Here is an 18,138-nt window from a genome sequence, read left to right as displayed (position 1 = left end):
TAAATGGCATATTGCCAACTTTACGTTTCTCCTCAGATGATTTTAAGTTTCTCTTTTTGCTATTTTTTGAGAACTTGGGCTTTTTGGATTTTACATGCCCTGTACTAGGAGATTGGGCATCGGGCTTGCCAGACGACGTTGATGGCATTTCATCGTCTATGTCATGACTAGTGGCAGCAGCTTCAGCATTAGAAGGAAGTGGGTCTTGATCTTTCCCTACTTTATCCTCCAAATTTTGGTTTTCCATTATATGTAGCACAAGAGAGCGTACCCCTAAGCCACACACACTCGGCAAAGCCTTTAAAAATTATATACGGCACAGGAGAGTAGCACTGGACTTATACTGCTGAATCAGTGAACTTTGTAATAGCAGTACCACTGGACTTATACACTGCTGAATCAGTGAACTTTGTAATAGCAGTACCACTGGACTTTTACTGCTGAATGTGTGAACTTGGTAATATTGCAGTACCAATGGGCTTATATACTGCTGGATTGGCTTTGCAAATTTGGTTATAATTATTTTTTTTAAAAAAAATTTATTTTAATTTTTTATATAACTTTTTTTTTATTTTTTAAAAACTTGGGAATAATGGGGAAATAACTATGCCCTTAGAAGCACAGAGCAAAGGACACAGCACCACTGGACTGAACAGGACACAGCGCAGGACCCAGCAGCACTACTGAACTCAGCAGGACAGAGCACAGGACACAGCACCACTGGACTGATACTGCAGAATGTGTGAACTTTGTAATATTGCAGAACCACTGGACTTTTACTGCTGAATGTGTGAACTTGGTAATATTGCAGTACCAATGGGCTTATACTGCAGGATTGGTTGTGCAAATTTTGTTGTAATTAAAAAAAAATGTAATTAGTTTTTTGTATTTTTTTTAAATAACTTTTTTTTATTTTTTTAAACACTTTGGAATATTGGGGAAATAACTATGCCCTTAGAAGCACAGAGCACAGGACACAGCACCACTGGACTGAACAGGACACAGCACAGGACCCAGCAGCACCACTGACCTCAGAAGGACAGAGCACAGGACACAGCACCACTGGACTGAGCACAGCACAGCACAGAACTTAACTGAACAGCACAGAACTTAACTGAACAGCACGAGATATAGCAGGACAGAGGACCACCTAACACACCCTCCCTCTACCCTGATCAATGCCCGAGTGAAGATGGCGGCGACTAGCGGGGAATTTATAGGATCCGAGTATCGCGAGATCCGACAACGGGATTATGAGTCAGAGCCTCAGTTTCAGATTTGAATTTGGCGCCAATACCCGGATCTGTCTCCGATCCGCCTCGGATCGGCAACGTTCGGGTGGGCTCGGATTTCATAAATCCGAGTGCGCTCATCTCTACTTCTCTGTAATCTTTTGTTCTAATTCCAACATAAACACATACACAAATAACTTTACAATAAACATTAACTTAAAAAAAAAATCTCCAAGATTCCAGAAAATCCCCCATAAAAAAATGGCCCACCTGCTCACTACAAACAACTTGATCAAACTTGGGATTTTCCTTTGACTCCCCTCTACTACTAAATGACCAGCTGGGAAATTCACTTGTGATTGACTGGTGGTAAAAATTCCCAGGTACTTTCATTACTGTCATTTTGGGGAGTTATTTATTCAGTTAAAGTTATTTTAAAAATCTGTGTTATTTATACTGGAACTATTGGGGTGGGAAAGTTTCTACTCTAAGGACCACAGGCTGTACAGTATGCTACTAATTTAAAATAATTTTATTACACATATATAATTATTTTTATTCGACAGTGTAACATCTGTTTTATGACTGGAGGTAATTGTCAATCACTGGCAGTTTCTATTTTCAGGTTTTTTTTCTGCAAGTGACTGACAGTTACCTCCACTAAAATGACGGATGCTACCATTTCATTAATTTAAGATTGTATGTGAGTGTAGTATGCACTCTGTACTTTTATTTAATCAGAGATGCGTAATATGATTCTGTCAAGATGCCATCTGGTGCTACAAAAGTGTATGGCAGGGAATTTAAATATTACGTTTTGGAAATCAACCTTGATGCAATGCAATGTGCTTCCCTAAAGAGTCAATACACATTGCATGAATGAAGTCATGCCATGTTGCTGAATGCTAGTTTAACATATGTTACATCTGTTCCTTATCATTGGTATATGAATTCCTGCTATGCCTGCTTAAGATACCACTGCAACAGCTGCATCCCTTTCAGTTTTATTGCATACATTTAAGTCAGTGACTTCCTTTAATAGTCTCGTTTTTGGTAAGGATGAGCGGGATTAGAGAAATCCGAGCCCACCCGAACAGTGCAGATCCGATGGGATCCAAACACTGTTCGGGTACTTCCGTCCGCCAAACGAATCCAAAATGAGGCTATGACATCCAAGTCTCGCGTCAGATCTCGCGAGACTCAGATGTCATAAATGCCCCGCTCGCGGCCACCATCTTCATTCTCCCTGCGATCACTGTCGAGGGAGGTTGATATCCTGTGCTCTGTTATACTAATTTACTATAGTCAAGTGGTCCTTTGTCCAGTGCTCTGTCCTGCTGAGTCCAGTTGTACTTTGTCCAGTGCTCTGTCCTGCTGATTCCAGTGGTGCTTTGGCCAGTGTCTGTCCTGCTGAGTCCAGTGGTGCTTTTCTCCTGATTTTTTTTGTGCTAAGTCCATAGTAAATTTATAATTATAATAAAATCTTCTAAAAATTCAAAAAAAAATAATGAAAAAATAATTTAAAAAGTATAAAAAATATTCTAGAGCAATATATTCCTGCAGTCCCAAAAAATAGGAACTGCAATCTATATTACTACGTTCACTGTTTCTGCAGTACAAAAAATAGGAACTGCAATCTATATTACTACGTTCACTGTTTCTGCATTTCCAAAAAATAGGAACTGCAATCTATATTACTACGTTCACTGTTTCTGCATTTCCAAAAAATAGGAACTGCAATCTATTACTACGTTCACTGTTTCTGCAGTCCAAAAAATAGGAACTGCAATCTATATTACTACGTTCACTGTTTCTGCATTTCCAAAAAATAGGAACTGCAATCTATATTACTACGTTCACTGTTTCTGCAGTCCACAAAATAGGAACTGCAATCTATATTACTACGTTCACTGTTTCTGCAGTCCACAAAATAGGAACTGCAATCTATATTACTACGTTCACTGTTTCTGCAGTCAAAAAAAATAGGAACTGCAATCTATATTACTGCGTTCACTGTTTCTGCAGTCTCAGTTTTCCTAAAAGACTCGCTGGCGGGGATGCTGAGAACATCTGGTCCGGACTGAAGGACCTGCCAACCATTGCAGACATATCTACTGTCGCTGCATTGGATGCTGTCACAATTGAAAAAATGGTGGAGGATTACTTTGCGGACACCATCCAAGTAGACATGTCAGACAGTCCATATTCTTACTGGCAGGAAAAAAAGCCAGTTTGGAAGCCCCTGTACAAACTGGCTCTATTTTACCTGAGTTGTCCCCCCTCCAGTGTGTACTCGGAAAGAGTTTTTAGTGCAGCGGGGAACCTGGTCAGTGAGCGGCGAAGGAGGTTGCTTCCGCAAAACGTTGAAAAAATGATGTTCATAAAAATGAATTATTAATTCCTCAATCAAGTACAGCACTGGCCTCCAGATACTACAGAGGGACCTGTGGTTGTGGAGTCCAGCGGGGACGAATTTATAATGTGTGAGGATGAGGAAGTACACACTGAAGGGGGCGAGGAATCAGAGGATGAGGATGAGGACGACATCTTGCCTCAGTAGAGCCAGTTTAGTTTGTACAGGGAGAGATGAATAGCTTTTTTTGTGTGGGGGCCCAAACAAACCAATCATTTCAGCCACAGTTTTGTAGGCCCTGTCGCTGAAATGATTGGTTTGTTAAAGTGCGCATGTCCTATTTCAACAACATCAGGGTGGGAGGGGCCAAGGACAATTTCATCTTGCAACTCTTTTTTTGGCATTATGTGACCGTCCAACAGTCGTTTGCCATGAGCACGAAGTACGACAGTAGTCATCCTATGGCAAAGCGGATAACTGCGGCCTTAATAGCTATGTTGGTGTTAGACGTGCATCCGGTGTCCGCCATCTGTGCAGTGGAATTTAGACAAGTTGAAGGAGGTATTGTGGCCCTGGTACCAAATTGGGTACCGGGGCCACTCCACTACGCAGTCCAGAAATCTTAGTATCAGATATTAAATTATGTTCCTGCTACATCAAAAAAGCATGAACATGCCCTGCCATCAACAAAAACAAGAGGTAGTGACGCGCTTGAACTCCACCCTCTATATGCTGCAGAGGATGGAGGAGCAGAAAAAGGCCATTCAAGCCTACACAGCCACCTACGATGGGCAACGTGTTTGTGCCGCCCACTTGTGTCGCTTAGCTTAGACATCCAGCTACCTCGGTGCAACCTTTTGGCCTAAAAACAATATTGTGAGGTGTGAGGTGTTCAGAATAGACTGGAAATTAGTGGAAATGATTGTTATTGAATGTTATTGAGGTTAATAATAGCGTAGGAGTGAAAAAAAAAAAAAAATTGCTTTTTTTAAAATAAATCAGAGCCAAAACCTTTCGTCGGGTGTTTTGGCAAAACAAATCAGAACCCAAAACCTCAAGCTAATCAGAACCCAAAACACTAAAAGTGGCCGGTGCACACCCCTAGTTTTCGGTCTGTGATTTTACCACACTCTTTTTTTTATTTCAGCAAGTTTATTTAATGTAATTATTGAACAAACAAAGGATACATCTAAAGAATGTGCTAAAAAGTTAGCAATGACTGTCCAATAACAGTAGTAGTTCTGGCAACACCAAATCAAGTTCAGTTGTATGAATTGCGACTATGCTGTCCTGAATAGACAATACTGGCAGTGCATTAAAATAACAGTCCGAGCGACGATGACTTGCATATGTGACTAACCACAGACACCCCTAGAGGGAAAAAACAATACTATTGTTCTGGTACACCAAATCAGAATCAATCAATGTGGATTTGAGATGCACTATTTATTACTATTGCAGTCTTTTCCTATGCTATTCCTACCCCTACCCCAACGACACTACAAAGCAGATTGAATTGACCATCATCCTATCATCATCATCATTTATTTATATAGCGCCACTAATTCCGCAGCGCTGTACAGAGAACTCATTTGCATCAGTCCCTGCCCCATTGGAGCTTACAGTCTAAATTCCCTAATATAGACACACACATAGACATATATATACAGACAGACAGGTAGAGACTAGGGTCAATTTTTAATAGCAGCCAATTAACCTACCAGTATGTTTTTGGAGTGTGGGAGGAAACCGGAGCACCCGGAGGAAACCCACGCAAACACAGGGAGAACATACAAACTCCACACAGATAAGGCCATGGTCGGGAATCAAACTCATGACCCCAGTGCTGCGAAGCACTAGTGCTAACCACTAGGCCACTGTGCTGCCCACCACCATTATTTATAAGCTAGAATCTCAGCAAAATGCAAACTTACAAATACCGTATGGAATGGCCATGCAGTCGAATGGCGAAAAAAGCGAGGATCAATAATTATGTAGATGTCACTTTTTACATTAAATTCCTGCAAAATTTGTCTGCAACGTCACCCATCTGAAACACATTATTCTGTTGAATGTAATTTTCTTTATATATAAATTGAAACTATTCAAAATGAACTTTTAAAAAAAATAAAACAAGGCCACCAATTGGACAAATTATAAAATTAAAATGTCTCGGACAGCAGTAACATTTCTTTTCTCAACAGCTGAAATATGTTCATTTATTTCAAATAAGAGTTTCTTCAGTACAATGTACCTTAAACAGCGCTGGCACTTTAAATACCATGCTAAATTTATAGAGTAGTGTTCTCATGCATCTCAAAGCAGATTAGGTTTAGCTAACAAAAAAAATAAAGAATACAAAATAACACTGGGGCCGTTAACAGATCACAAGGTTTATTTTATGATTTATAAGTCATCTATGCTTCACTGTGGGTGATGTTTGCAATTATAATAATTGAGCAATAATTTTACATGTGTTTCCAAGACCAAATAGGAAAACATAATGATACACAGTAATAGTTTTACAAGCTTGAATATTACTTTTCAACAGCAGGATTGAAAGTAAATTATTGTTCATTCCGTTAATACCCATTACAGTTATACTAATGACTCCTTGGGATGTAAATATACAATTCTATGTCAAGTCAATTTGTTGCCGGGCAATAACTATATTGAAAGGTTTAAAGGTGCCTAAGCTTTTTGCAAGTGACCATCGGGAATTTTAGAAGATCAGTTAAGCCCGACTCCACAGCGTTACATCTGTGTTTTGAGATAGTGTTGAAGTGGGCTGGTAAATGGTGGTATGCAAAACCGCTACTCCTCCTACTGCCTTCATTGTAAACTTATCAACTTCCATCCATATACGTTTTCCATACTGCCACATCTACATTTCCACTTTGACCACTGGTGCAATTTATAGCCAGTTTTATTACAGAACTTCCATGTTAATATTTATTCTCCTAAGACAAAAGGTTTTCCATATAGGAGTAAAGTTTTATAATGTAATCTGAAATGCTTTAAAAGTGTAACCTGTAAGTATTACTTACAGGTTACAGACAATACACAGACACACACACACACGCCTTGTTATATAACATGTGACTGTTGTCATTGGATTTGGGTTTGTTATGTAGCTGAGTTCAAGTGGACCAAGCTATTGTTCTCTTTTAACAGCTATTCAATTTTACAGGTGGTTACAAGTGGCAGGTTGGGGCAGGGCCTGATTAAGGGTTCTGGCCGCCCTAGGCTAATACGGCTGCAGCTATAGATATGCAGGGCAGTTCCCCCCCCCTCTCTCTATAGATATGCGGGGCAGTTCCCCCCCCCTCCCTATAGATATGCAGGGCAGTTCCCCCCCCTTCCTATAGATATGCAGGGCAGTTCTTCCCCCCTCCCTATAGATATGAAGGGCAGTTCTTCCCCCCTCCCTATAGATATGCAGGGCAGTCCCCCCCATAGATATGCAGGGCAGTCCCCCCCATCCCTATAGATATGCAGGGCAGTCGTCGTCCCCCCTTTAGATATGCAGGGCAGTCCCCCCCCTACCTATAGATATGCAGGGCAGTCCCCCCCTCCTCCCTATAGATATGCAGGGCAGTCCCCCTCCCTATAGATATGCAGGGCAGTCCCTCCCCTCCCTATAGATATGTAGGGCAATCCCTACCCCCCTCTCTATAGATATGCAGGGCAGTTCCCCCCCCTTCACTTACCTGTAGTTGACTTGTGCTGGCCAGCATCGCTCCTCGCTCCTCAGATCAGCAGACAGGAAGTGAAGACTTCCTGCTTCCTGTCTGCTGCACAGCAACAGGCAGCCTAGCGATTGGCTGCCTGTTGCTGACCACTTCCTATAGATATGCAGGGCAGTTCTTCCCCCCTCCCTATAGATATGAAGGGCAGTTCCCCCCTTCCTGGAAGATATGCAGGGCAGTTCTTCCCCCTCCCTATAGATATGCAGGGCAGTCCCCCCCCCCCCTATAGATATGCAGGGCAGTCGTCGTCCCCCCTATAGATATGCAGGGCAGTCCCCCCCCTACCTATAGATGTGCAGGGCAGTCCCCCCCTCCTCCCTATAGATATTCAGGGCAGTCCCCCTCCCTATAGATATGCAGGGCAGTCCCTCCCCTCCCTATAGATATGTAGGGCAATCCCTACCCCCCTCTCTATAGATATGCAGGGCAGTTCCCCCCTTCACATTCCTGTAGTTGACTTGTGCTGGCCAGCATCGCTCCTCGCTCCTCAGATCAGCAGACAGGAAGTGAAGACTTCCTGCTTCCTGTCTGCTGCACAGCAACAGGCAGCCTAGCGATTGGCTGCCTGTTGCTGACCACTGACCACCAATGCTTTTGATCGTCGAGACCTCCACACCCCTTCCCCCCTCGCGGCAACCCCCCTCCCCCACCGCGAAAAAAAATGAATGAAAGGAAAAAAAATACCGGCAGTGTCGCGCCCCCCGGGGCCCAGCGCCCCAGGCTGAAGCCTGATCAGCCTAGTGGTTGATCAGGCCCTGGGTTGGGGCATCTTTCTGTCAGTCTGCTGTGTTTGTAAAATATATACCTCCATGATCACAACCTTAACTAAAGTATCTTCAGTTCTGATACAGTTTTAACAGATTTTTTTAACCCAACAGGTTGCACTCATGAATCCATTTTGGAAGTTTGAGTTATGTTCTCAGAAGGATGGTAATTTAACCCCAGTGGGACATACTGTATCTAAGTTATTATATACACATAGAATAATGAGAGAAACACACATACCGATCGATGTATGTGTCCAAAAATCCAATTGTGTGAGGGTTTTGGGATTTTGTGCAACATAGTGAGAAAGTGGCGCTTTTAATATGCAGTCTCGGTATGAATGTTGAAGGTAGAAATTAGTGAGACTGAATGTAAATCACAAAGATGTGCTGAATATTAATGAGACATGGCAGACAGGACACCACGACTAGCTACCGTATCTGGCATTTATGACAACTAGGTCACCTACTTCCAGCTTCACAAATGTACTCTGGGGACCCTCCCATGTTTAGCAGATTATGAACTGAATTTAGTTCCTTCATGACCAAAGGAATTCAATCAATTTTCTTAGCCTGAAATGTCTGTCTTACGGAGCTCCCGGAGGCTATCTGTGCTTTATTCTGAATTGCTGACAATGTACTATATATAGTTTCATAGCTAAAGGCAAAATATGCTCTGTTGATAAATAAATGGAAACAGCATGTTTACTATTTCAGGGTGTATAGTAGTGACAACAATTTATTTTAGATAAGAGTGTGATCTTTCTATATGATGATAAGGATAGTACATTGCATACAACTGAGCATAGTCCTCACCAGCTTCCTTCTAGGTTACTATGCTGAGCCAGAGGCAGAACGGCTTTAATAAGATGATCTAGCTGAACTTCTGCAGTAATTGCAAAAGCTTCTGGGAAGTTAGTTACCTACAGCCCTGTCAAGATTATAGCTGGGTACACACTACAGAAAAATATGTGATTTCTGTAATGATTGAAAGCCCCGATGAGCAGATTCATGTGTACACACCTACAAGATTTACCTTCAGATCTGTACTCTACATCTGTCATACCCATCTGCTGAAAAGATCGTGACTCTCCACTCAGTATAGAGAGCTAACTACACTGCTGGTCATGAGTGCATACGGACTTCCACATTTGCCCGACATCATTCCATCACTGATTGTGGTTTATAGCAAGTTAATAAAACCAAATCAAACGATACAATGTGCTTTGGTGCGATAAAACATGATCGTAGGAGAGTACACACTAATGCAATATCTTACCAAATGGTCATTTATCGTGTGATCTGCACGATCATTTCCTGAGGTCACTGTTTTTTCAGTGGGTTAAAAACACTTTGGCAATTTAGGACAGGAATGGACAACATTGAAGGGCTTAAACCACTTTTACATGTTTGGACATTGTTTTGTCTACTTTTGTGTTTTACACTTGCACATGCACACAAGGACATCATCAGTTTGCAAATCTAGTTACATCTGGATTATTAATGTTGTTACTATTACTGTATGACACTACTGCTCAGATTTAGAAACAAAGGTGTTTAAAGCTGTGTCCCAGAACTTTTCACTTCACCAAAAATTAAGTGTCAACATTTTGTGAAAGAAATTATTAAATCACAAAAATCAAAACACTATAATAGACTAACACCATTGGTTGAAGTGGGCTGGTATACAGTGGTTTGCTGTACTGCCACTTTTCCTTCTGCTTTCATTACAATAATATCTAATTCCATTATCTTACATTTTCCATGTTGCCACTTCTAAATTTCCATGCCACGATGACTAAAACCATATAACACATAACACTAGGGGCCTGATTCATTAAGGATCTTAACTTAAGAAACTTCTTATTTCAGTCTCCTGGACAAAACCATGTTACAATACAAGGGGTGCAAATTAGTATTCTGTTTTGCACAGAAGTTAAATACTGACTGTTTTTTCATGTAGCACACAAATATCAACTTTAAATTTCAGTGTACAAATAAGCTATCAAGTATTTGTGTGCTACATGAAAAAACAGTCAGTATTTAACTTATGTGCAAAACAGAATACTAATTTACACCCCTTGTATTGTAACATGGTTTTGTCCAGGAGACTGAAATAAGAAGTTTCTTAAGTTAAGATCCTTAATGAATCAGGCCATAGATGATTTTGGATCCAGGATAATCATCCTTACAAACTTCCCCAGAGGGGAGGGGAAGTGTGAGAACAGAAGGCAAGGCGAATCGCATAATTTTTGCCTTGCGAGGCAATGAGGCGATTCACAGCGAAGTGGGCATGATGCGGGAGAATGGCCTGCTCTCCCGGGGAGCACAGAAGAGACCTACCAGGAATTTGCGAGTCTCCCAGAGAGGGGAGTGGGCAAATATAGGGTAAATCTTGGTTCAAGGGCCCCTTGTAGGCTGGGGGCCCAGGACAGTCACTCTCTCTACTTGATTAAAAATCAGGACCTGTTACTAATACACCAGATTAATGACTTGTACAAATCTGACATTTAGCGTTGTTTGCTGTAGAACATGTTAAGACACTTTCAAAGAGCCACCGTATAATAACTCACTTTAGTACTCAAAATGCTGTAAACACATAAATACCAAATTTTAAACTGGAAGCAATTTTTATTTTAATATTGTTTTTCCAAATGCACAAAACGTTATGTGCTGTAAGAACTAAAGTAGAACTGTGCAATCCTTTCCTCCTCCTATTACAATCCTCGTCCTCCTATTGCAAATATGATATGACAAACATGTGCCCTACTACTGCTTATGAATTCACCAATTCTGACAGTGTATTCCTACAGAGCAGCAGAACTAGCCTGTCACATGGCCGCCTACGCTGGCTTGTAGTGTTGTAAGATAGAGAAGCACCTCTGCTAACAATTGTTTACCTACATCCTGTCAGGTGACACTTTGCACTGACAGGGATTAGATATGACACTTGCGGAAATGGATCTGTGCAGCGTGTTTTCACGCTGCTGCTGGAACGAAGTTATTAATGAAAGTCTCTGGTTCCCAATGCATCCTTCTAATGTTACCTTGCTGACACTGATATAACAGTATAGCATTATATATCCGTAGAACAGTGGTACAACATGGTGGAGGAGCAGGGAAGATAAAGTCCTTCCTACATATCTGTGACCCCACCCAGTGAAAACAAAAAGCAAACAAAAAGTATCGATAAAATAATAATGACAAAATAAAGATTCTCCTACCACCACTTACACATTTCCCATACCATCAAACTGCACCGATCCATCCAGCATGACAGACAGATTTTGTTTGGATATTGTGTAATTAATATGGGTGCTTTCTTGGAACCTATATCTGCATCAGATCTTAAATATGTTTTTTCCACTATGTTTACCTTTCTGTTAAGTAACATTTATAGAGGCAGATTCAATTGGCCACGAGGCGATGCCGGACATCGCCTTGATGTCCATCTGCACATATTGCCGGCCAATTCTCGCTCATTTTCTCCTTGCATCTCTATTGGATGCAAGGGAAAATGAGCGTAGATTTGAGCAATAACGTTGGATTGTTCCAGGGACCCATTGTGACACCTTGCGCCAAATTCAATCTGCCCCATAAAATATATAGATACTTGTTTCAATATGCTACTAACAGAAGGCCATGTCTGGCTAAATTGGGTACTAGATATTGTACAATAAAAATCTGAAATAAACTCATAAACTTTTTCTTTCTTGCAGGCTTTATTCCTCCACCGCTGATATTTGGAGCTGGAATCGATTCAACCTGTCTGTTCTGGAGCACATTTTGCGGGGAGCAGGGAGCCTGTGCGCTGTATGACAATGTGGCATACAGATACCTTTATGTCAGCATTGCTATAACTCTGAAATCCTTAGCATTTATCCTTTACACCACGACATGGCAATGCCTGAGGAAGAACTATAAGAGATACATAAAAAACCACGAGGGAGGGCTCAGTACAAGTGAATATTTTGCGTCAACGTTGACCTTAGATAACCTTGGCCGAGACTCTATTTCCCAAAATAAAACTAACAGGACAAAATTCATCTATAACCTCGAAGACCACGAATGGTGTGAAAACATGGAATCTGTTTTATAGTAAAAGATTGGTGGACTGCCTCTAACTATTGTCCACGAGAGATATTATTTATTTTTTAAAGGGAAAATAATATATATAATTTCTTTCTTTCGGTTGGACCCTGGACAGTACTTGGTTTACTGAACTTCAGAATGGTCTTTTGGAAGAAATGAAAGAGATGAAGCTGTTAGTTCTCAGGCATGATCAGATCTTCCAGCAGGATGGATACTGCAACAAGCTGCACGGCTTGTTTTTAATGTAGAGCACTACAGACTCAAAACAGTGGTTGAGAAACTAAATAAAGCTGGCAAATTCCAGTGTAGAATTTAGTGATACCACGCAATGCTATGTTTTAATTGATACAAGCGCATCCCATTTGCTGGTTAATGGCTAAAAGCACACTATGAATACACTTCAAAAATCAGCCCTCCTATCGCTGTGAATGGCAGAAAGATCTAGGCTTTAATAAATCCTAATCAACCTAATGACTTTCAACACATGGACAGATCCAGTTTGTTTTTTCTTTAGTTTTCTCTTTTTTTTGCCAGACCATTGATTGAAATGTAACCCTGTACTGTCATTAAGGTTTCTATCCCATTAACGATCTCGGTAACGGTTCATGGCTCTCTGTTCAATAGAGTGTGACTCTGGCTTCCCTTTGTCCTGGAAGATTTGAGGCTTGTTAAAGTATAATTTATTGAGAGAAAATCTTCCCAACAATGGAGACAGCTTCATTCCTTACTGAAGAGTTACCTTTAATACTCGGTATGAATGTACATTTTTTGGAGCTAATGCTCTCACAATGTACACACAACCATTTGATGTCCATCTAAGCACTTTCTATTATTAGGTAACTTTGAGTCATAGTTCATATGTATTTACAGTTTCTATGGTATTTGGTTGAGACCGCTGATCCTCTAATGACAGAGATTAAAGCAGTGTCGGGCCTTTATAAAACTAATCCGAATTTAACCAACATTTTTCTAGTGTAGTTTAGAAAACGAAAGTAAACATCTGATTGGTTGCTATGGGTTACAATACCTTGTTTGCACATAACCTGTGCACCAGTATTTATAAACGTTCCCAAGTGTATGTACATGAATGGGACTGTGATAATGGGAAATTGCACATGTAAAGTTATCTAGTTTCTCCATCCACCACTGCTTTACATGTACAAAGTTGCAACAAAATAAGGATCGCAGCCATCTCCTTAACTGTGTAACTTGGTCAAGATTGTGTTTGGTGTATCCAGATCAATACACAGTAAAACATTTTGTAGTTTTACAGGTATATCATATATGTTTCACAAACACTTCCTTTTCTATTCATATATCTCATCCTATCTTTTGCTGGCAGACTCTCCTGATTTGACAACTGTGGCTAATCCAGTTAGCTGCATTGACAGTCATTCAATGTAGCCTATCTTCACATTTCTCCAGATTTCTCTTCGGTTTTTAGAAGCAAACCGTACTGGTCAGAGCAATGACTATGCATTTTAGTGCTCTTGGCACGTTCCTCGAATAAACACTGCCCCCTTCAATATTTGTGGGAGTAGAGGCTGCCACCAATCTGAAGTGCACTGTTGGAGGAGGCATGGACTTTTCTCCAACCCCGTGCTGCTTTCTTCTGCCTGTTCTTGCACCTTTACTGCCTGTAGCTGCTGCTGGTGTGTTAAGCGCAGTTGCTGCTCAGAACCTGGAATGTTGGGGCCCAGTTTGGAAAATAGGTACTGTTCACCTCCTGCAACACTGAGCAATGAGTGACCATTCTAAGCCTTCCTCCTTCCAACCAGCCCGACATTGAATTAATAGCATTATTTCTTTAATAATAGGCCTCCTTCCCCCAACCAGCTCTAAAATAAATTAATAGCATTCCCATTTAATAAATGCCGATTTTCCCCCAACCAGTCCTGACATTAAATTAATAGCACCCATATTCAGTAATTAGGCCTCCTTCTCCACAACCAGCATGACATTAAATTGCCATTTAATAAACAGACCCCACATTACATTAATTGCCCCCACCAGCCCCAACATAATATTACTACCCACACAAACCACTATTTTAATATCAGAACCACATGACATTAATACTCCCACCAGCTGCCAAAGAAAAAACTTACCTGCTGTGCAGTTAGAATGGTGGATCAATTCAGGGACAATTCTTAACCACACCAACTCACTTCAGTCTCTGAAGTGGGAGGAAAGGAGAGAGGGGAGATACACTGGGGGAGATGTTAGCCATCAGAAGCACACTGATTGCTGTGGGAGGAAAAAATACTGAGAAAAAAGTTGCAGCCTCTGTCTTTCTTTGCCTTGGGATACCGCAAATATCTGCGTGAGGAGCGGCTCAAAGCTGCTAGAACTGTCATTGTCCCTGACAGTCAGAGTGGCCCTGAGTCACTCCTCACTCACATCCCTATCCCGTTGCCTCTGGTGTGCATGAGGACTTCAGGGGAAGGCACATTACGTTTCTCATTATATATCATACTTAGACGGGGAGTGTGACCACATGATTTGTGTTATCACAAACCCTCCCCACTGCAAAGCAATGTGCCAAGCAATGCAATTTGCATCATAGCATAGTGAAGGTGGGGCCATCAAATTTGCATTGTCTAGGCCCTGCCCAGCCACTGCAGAGGAAAGTGAAGTAGGAACCGGGAGAGTGGTTGGGTTTGAAAAGAGTCCGGGAGGACTCCACGAAATCTGGGAGTCTCGTGGACATTACAGGAGAGTAGGCAAGTATTTATATATAAAAAATCCAGATTATTGGTGCATGTACTCCTGAGTGTATGCAGTAATAAACTTGCTTTGGGTTCAAGCTGCAGTGGGCATAACTGGATCCCTTTGAGCACTGATAACAATTTGAACAATACGTGCCCAATACCAAAAAAAGATCCTTACTAGAAACTGGATTTTGAATGCAGTGCAAGTAAATAGTATGTGATTCTTTAATACGTGAAGCACAATCTGTTTCTGGTTTCATGATGCTTTCTCAACAAACATTTTGTACTTAACGGTGCCCTGTTACCTTGACAACCCCGCCCTATTACAGAATGACAGCACAGTATAAAGAAAAAACCTAAAGCAGGATGACCCAGGTTTAGCCATCATTTCTTGTGCATGAGAGCCACAGCATGGTTGTACCCATAATATGCCAAACTTAAATTTACATGCAGCCCATTGCATAGCTATTATTATGTAACCTAGGGCTATTTACTGAAACCTAATTGTACAGGCTGTAGTGCACACCCCAGTGCCATTTGAACAACGAATTTTCATTTTACACACACCAGTGTACAGACTTTATTGCACATTTCGCAATGCACAAACCTCAATAATTTGCACAAACCACAGTGCATTTTTACAGACTGTAATACTCTTCCCCAGTGCCCTTTGTACAGTCCCTATTGTATAGACCTTTGTTCCATTTTCACAGACCCCAGTGATTGTCACTGTGACAGTCATAGTGACCCTGAATCACTACCAAAAACAGAGATTCCATGCATCAGACCCCTGCAGTACTGCTAGATGGGGGTAGGGGGTTACTGAGATTTCCTCTTCAATGGCTGTGTCATTATGTGCAAACTGACTAAATGATATACTTTCTACAACATGCAAAAGGTAACTTTTGAGGCTGCAAACCTTCAGCCTCGCCAATTTTACATTATTGTACCCACTAATACAGTCGGGCATATAGCAGCATCTCGGCGATTGCGCGGTTTGCAAAGAGGACAGATCAGACATTCCTTGCTGAATGCTGCTAGGAGTAGGAAATTGCTGTGCCTGCAAGTAAAGACAGTCCCAATGTCCCCTTCCTCTCATGACTTAAGACTTATTTTAGAGAACGAATGAAGCTCAGATGAGCAGTATTTTTGGAAATGTAACAGCTGCAATTAATTAAAGGGCTGCTCCAAAAGTAATAGTAGGAAGGCATTTGAAGTGCTCATTCCAATCACCGCCTGCAGCCTTGTCATGCAAATCATTTCCATTGAGGCACTTCCCAGATCAGAAAGTGGACTCTGCAATATGTAGCTAGTGGTCAGATAAACACATTTTATGTGCTACTCATCTGCATTTTTGCAGCTTCAGAAACGACCCATACAGTTTTAATTTCTATTTGATATTTTGAAGATCTCTGTATGTTTTTGTTGGGATGATAGGGCTACATTTTTTTTTCATACTACCTTAATTCATATCTGCATTTAAGTGAAATGGCTGCTCTGCTAAGCATTACTTAGGTGGCTGACAATAATTATAAATGAATGAAGAAAGAATGGCATTGGTGGTATGAGAAACAATATTTCTACACTTAGGACAGAGTAGTGTATTTTCAGGGGTGATCTTAACTGCAACTAGGTTTGACTTGACTCAGACTAGTAGATGATTACTCTCTGTTTTTTTGTTTCTGAGCTTCAAACTGATGTGTATCCACTTTTGTTTTAAATGTATAGTCCCTATTGCATAAGAGAGTTTGCAGACTTTCTGCTGTCTTGTGAAGCAGTAAGATTTAATTCTTTAAATAAAATGTATTAGTGGTTTGAGGACTGTGAAGTTGGAACTAACCAGACCACTGTCTTTTCAAACGTACGTGATAAATATCACTAGCTGTGCAAAAACAGCATTACTGTGTTCTTTATTTTTACCATAAGGCAGCAGAAAATATACTAATAGTGAATGCTATAAAAATAAACTGAGTTCTTTTTTTCGACTAGCCAAAGCTCTAGTATAACAACTCACCTGTTGAATTCAGAAATTATTTTGTTGGTTAGCTATACTCAGAATTATTTTAGTAGATTACTCCAATTGGCAAATATTATGTATTTTGAAGTTATTATAAATGTACGACTGGACCCAGAAAGAAAGTCTTCTGCGGAAAATAGCAATAATGCATTTTTATTTTTTGTCAGATGTGATTGGTAAAGTTTGTTTATTGCGTGCTTGTTAGCAGCTGTCCTGTATAGTGGAAGCAATTCACAGATGATTGATAAAATCTGCTGATTTTTGCTTGGTTAGGTTTTTTTTTGCAAATGGACAGATCCAAATCACAATAATTGTACCTTGAAATGATCTATTTTTACAGTGGAAAAACAAGTGTGATTGAAGTTGTTTCTTGATGCATTTGATTGGCACATTTGTATGTGAACAAAATGTTCCTCATCTAAACGTTTTCAGGCTGTCTTGTATATAGAAGACCTGCGATTTTCAGGTGTATAAAGAATAATAAGATAGGAATTTGACTCACTGGCATAACAAGTTATATTTTGTACTTTTCACAAAACAAATCACAGCCAATGTTTATTTTTGTTTTTTGTTTGACTTGACACTTTTATTTGCAAAATGTTTTTATATGTCTTAAAATACAATATTTATTTTGTAATCATTTCATATGTCTGATACATTTCATGTTTAAAAACTCGGCTTCATTGAAAGGAGCATATATTTTCTTGAAGATTTGTAAAATTATAGGTGACAAAAGTAATATATTTGTTTACTTTGTATTATTTTATAATACAGTTTAAACAAAACCCAAATAGCTATTATAGAGGGTTTCTCATATCTAGGTGCGTTTTGCTCATACCAACTGCTATACATTCCATTGTTGAACCCTTCATATGGGTGTGGCTTGCTTGAATACATACATCAAATCGGATGGATCAAAGACAAGTACACTAAAACATGTTGGAGGATAGTTAATCAATTATTTCATCGCAGTGCAATTTGACGTTGTTTCTACAATACGTTGTTCAAAATTAGAACGACATATATTGAATATGGATATATTATGATACTTTTTTTTTATCATAGGTCTGCTGGGACTTGTAGTGCAATGTAAGTTGGAAAGTCACCTTGTACTGCTCATTCCAAGTGTTTCAGGGTCATGGCTACAAACATGTTGCTTACACAGACTTAGACACAGCCTTTAAAAGAAATTACATAATTGTATACTCCCGTGAAGTTCC

General features: G+C 40.3%; 1 protein-coding gene across 1 annotated transcript in view; it reads left to right on the top strand.

Annotated features, from left to right (window-relative positions):
- The window catches only part of SLCO3A1 (solute carrier organic anion transporter family member 3A1), a 240,235-nt gene extending 222,741 nt beyond the window's left edge, over positions 1-17,494 (top strand). Inside the window, exon 10 of the mRNA XM_075207720.1 lies at positions 11,818-17,494. Within this exon, the coding sequence (XP_075063821.1) occupies positions 11,818-12,197 (380 nt within the window). The 3' untranslated portion in view covers positions 12,198-17,494. The remainder of the gene's footprint in view (positions 1-11,817) is intronic.
- Positions 17,495-18,138: the final 644 nt, after the last annotated feature.

Source organism: Mixophyes fleayi, chromosome 4, assembly GCF_038048845.1.
Source record: "Mixophyes fleayi isolate aMixFle1 chromosome 4, aMixFle1.hap1, whole genome shotgun sequence".
Classification (NCBI taxonomy): domain Eukaryota; kingdom Metazoa; phylum Chordata; class Amphibia; order Anura; family Limnodynastidae; genus Mixophyes; species Mixophyes fleayi.
Note: the sequence above shows the minus strand (reverse complement) of the source record. Positions and strands in the feature narration are given on the sequence as shown.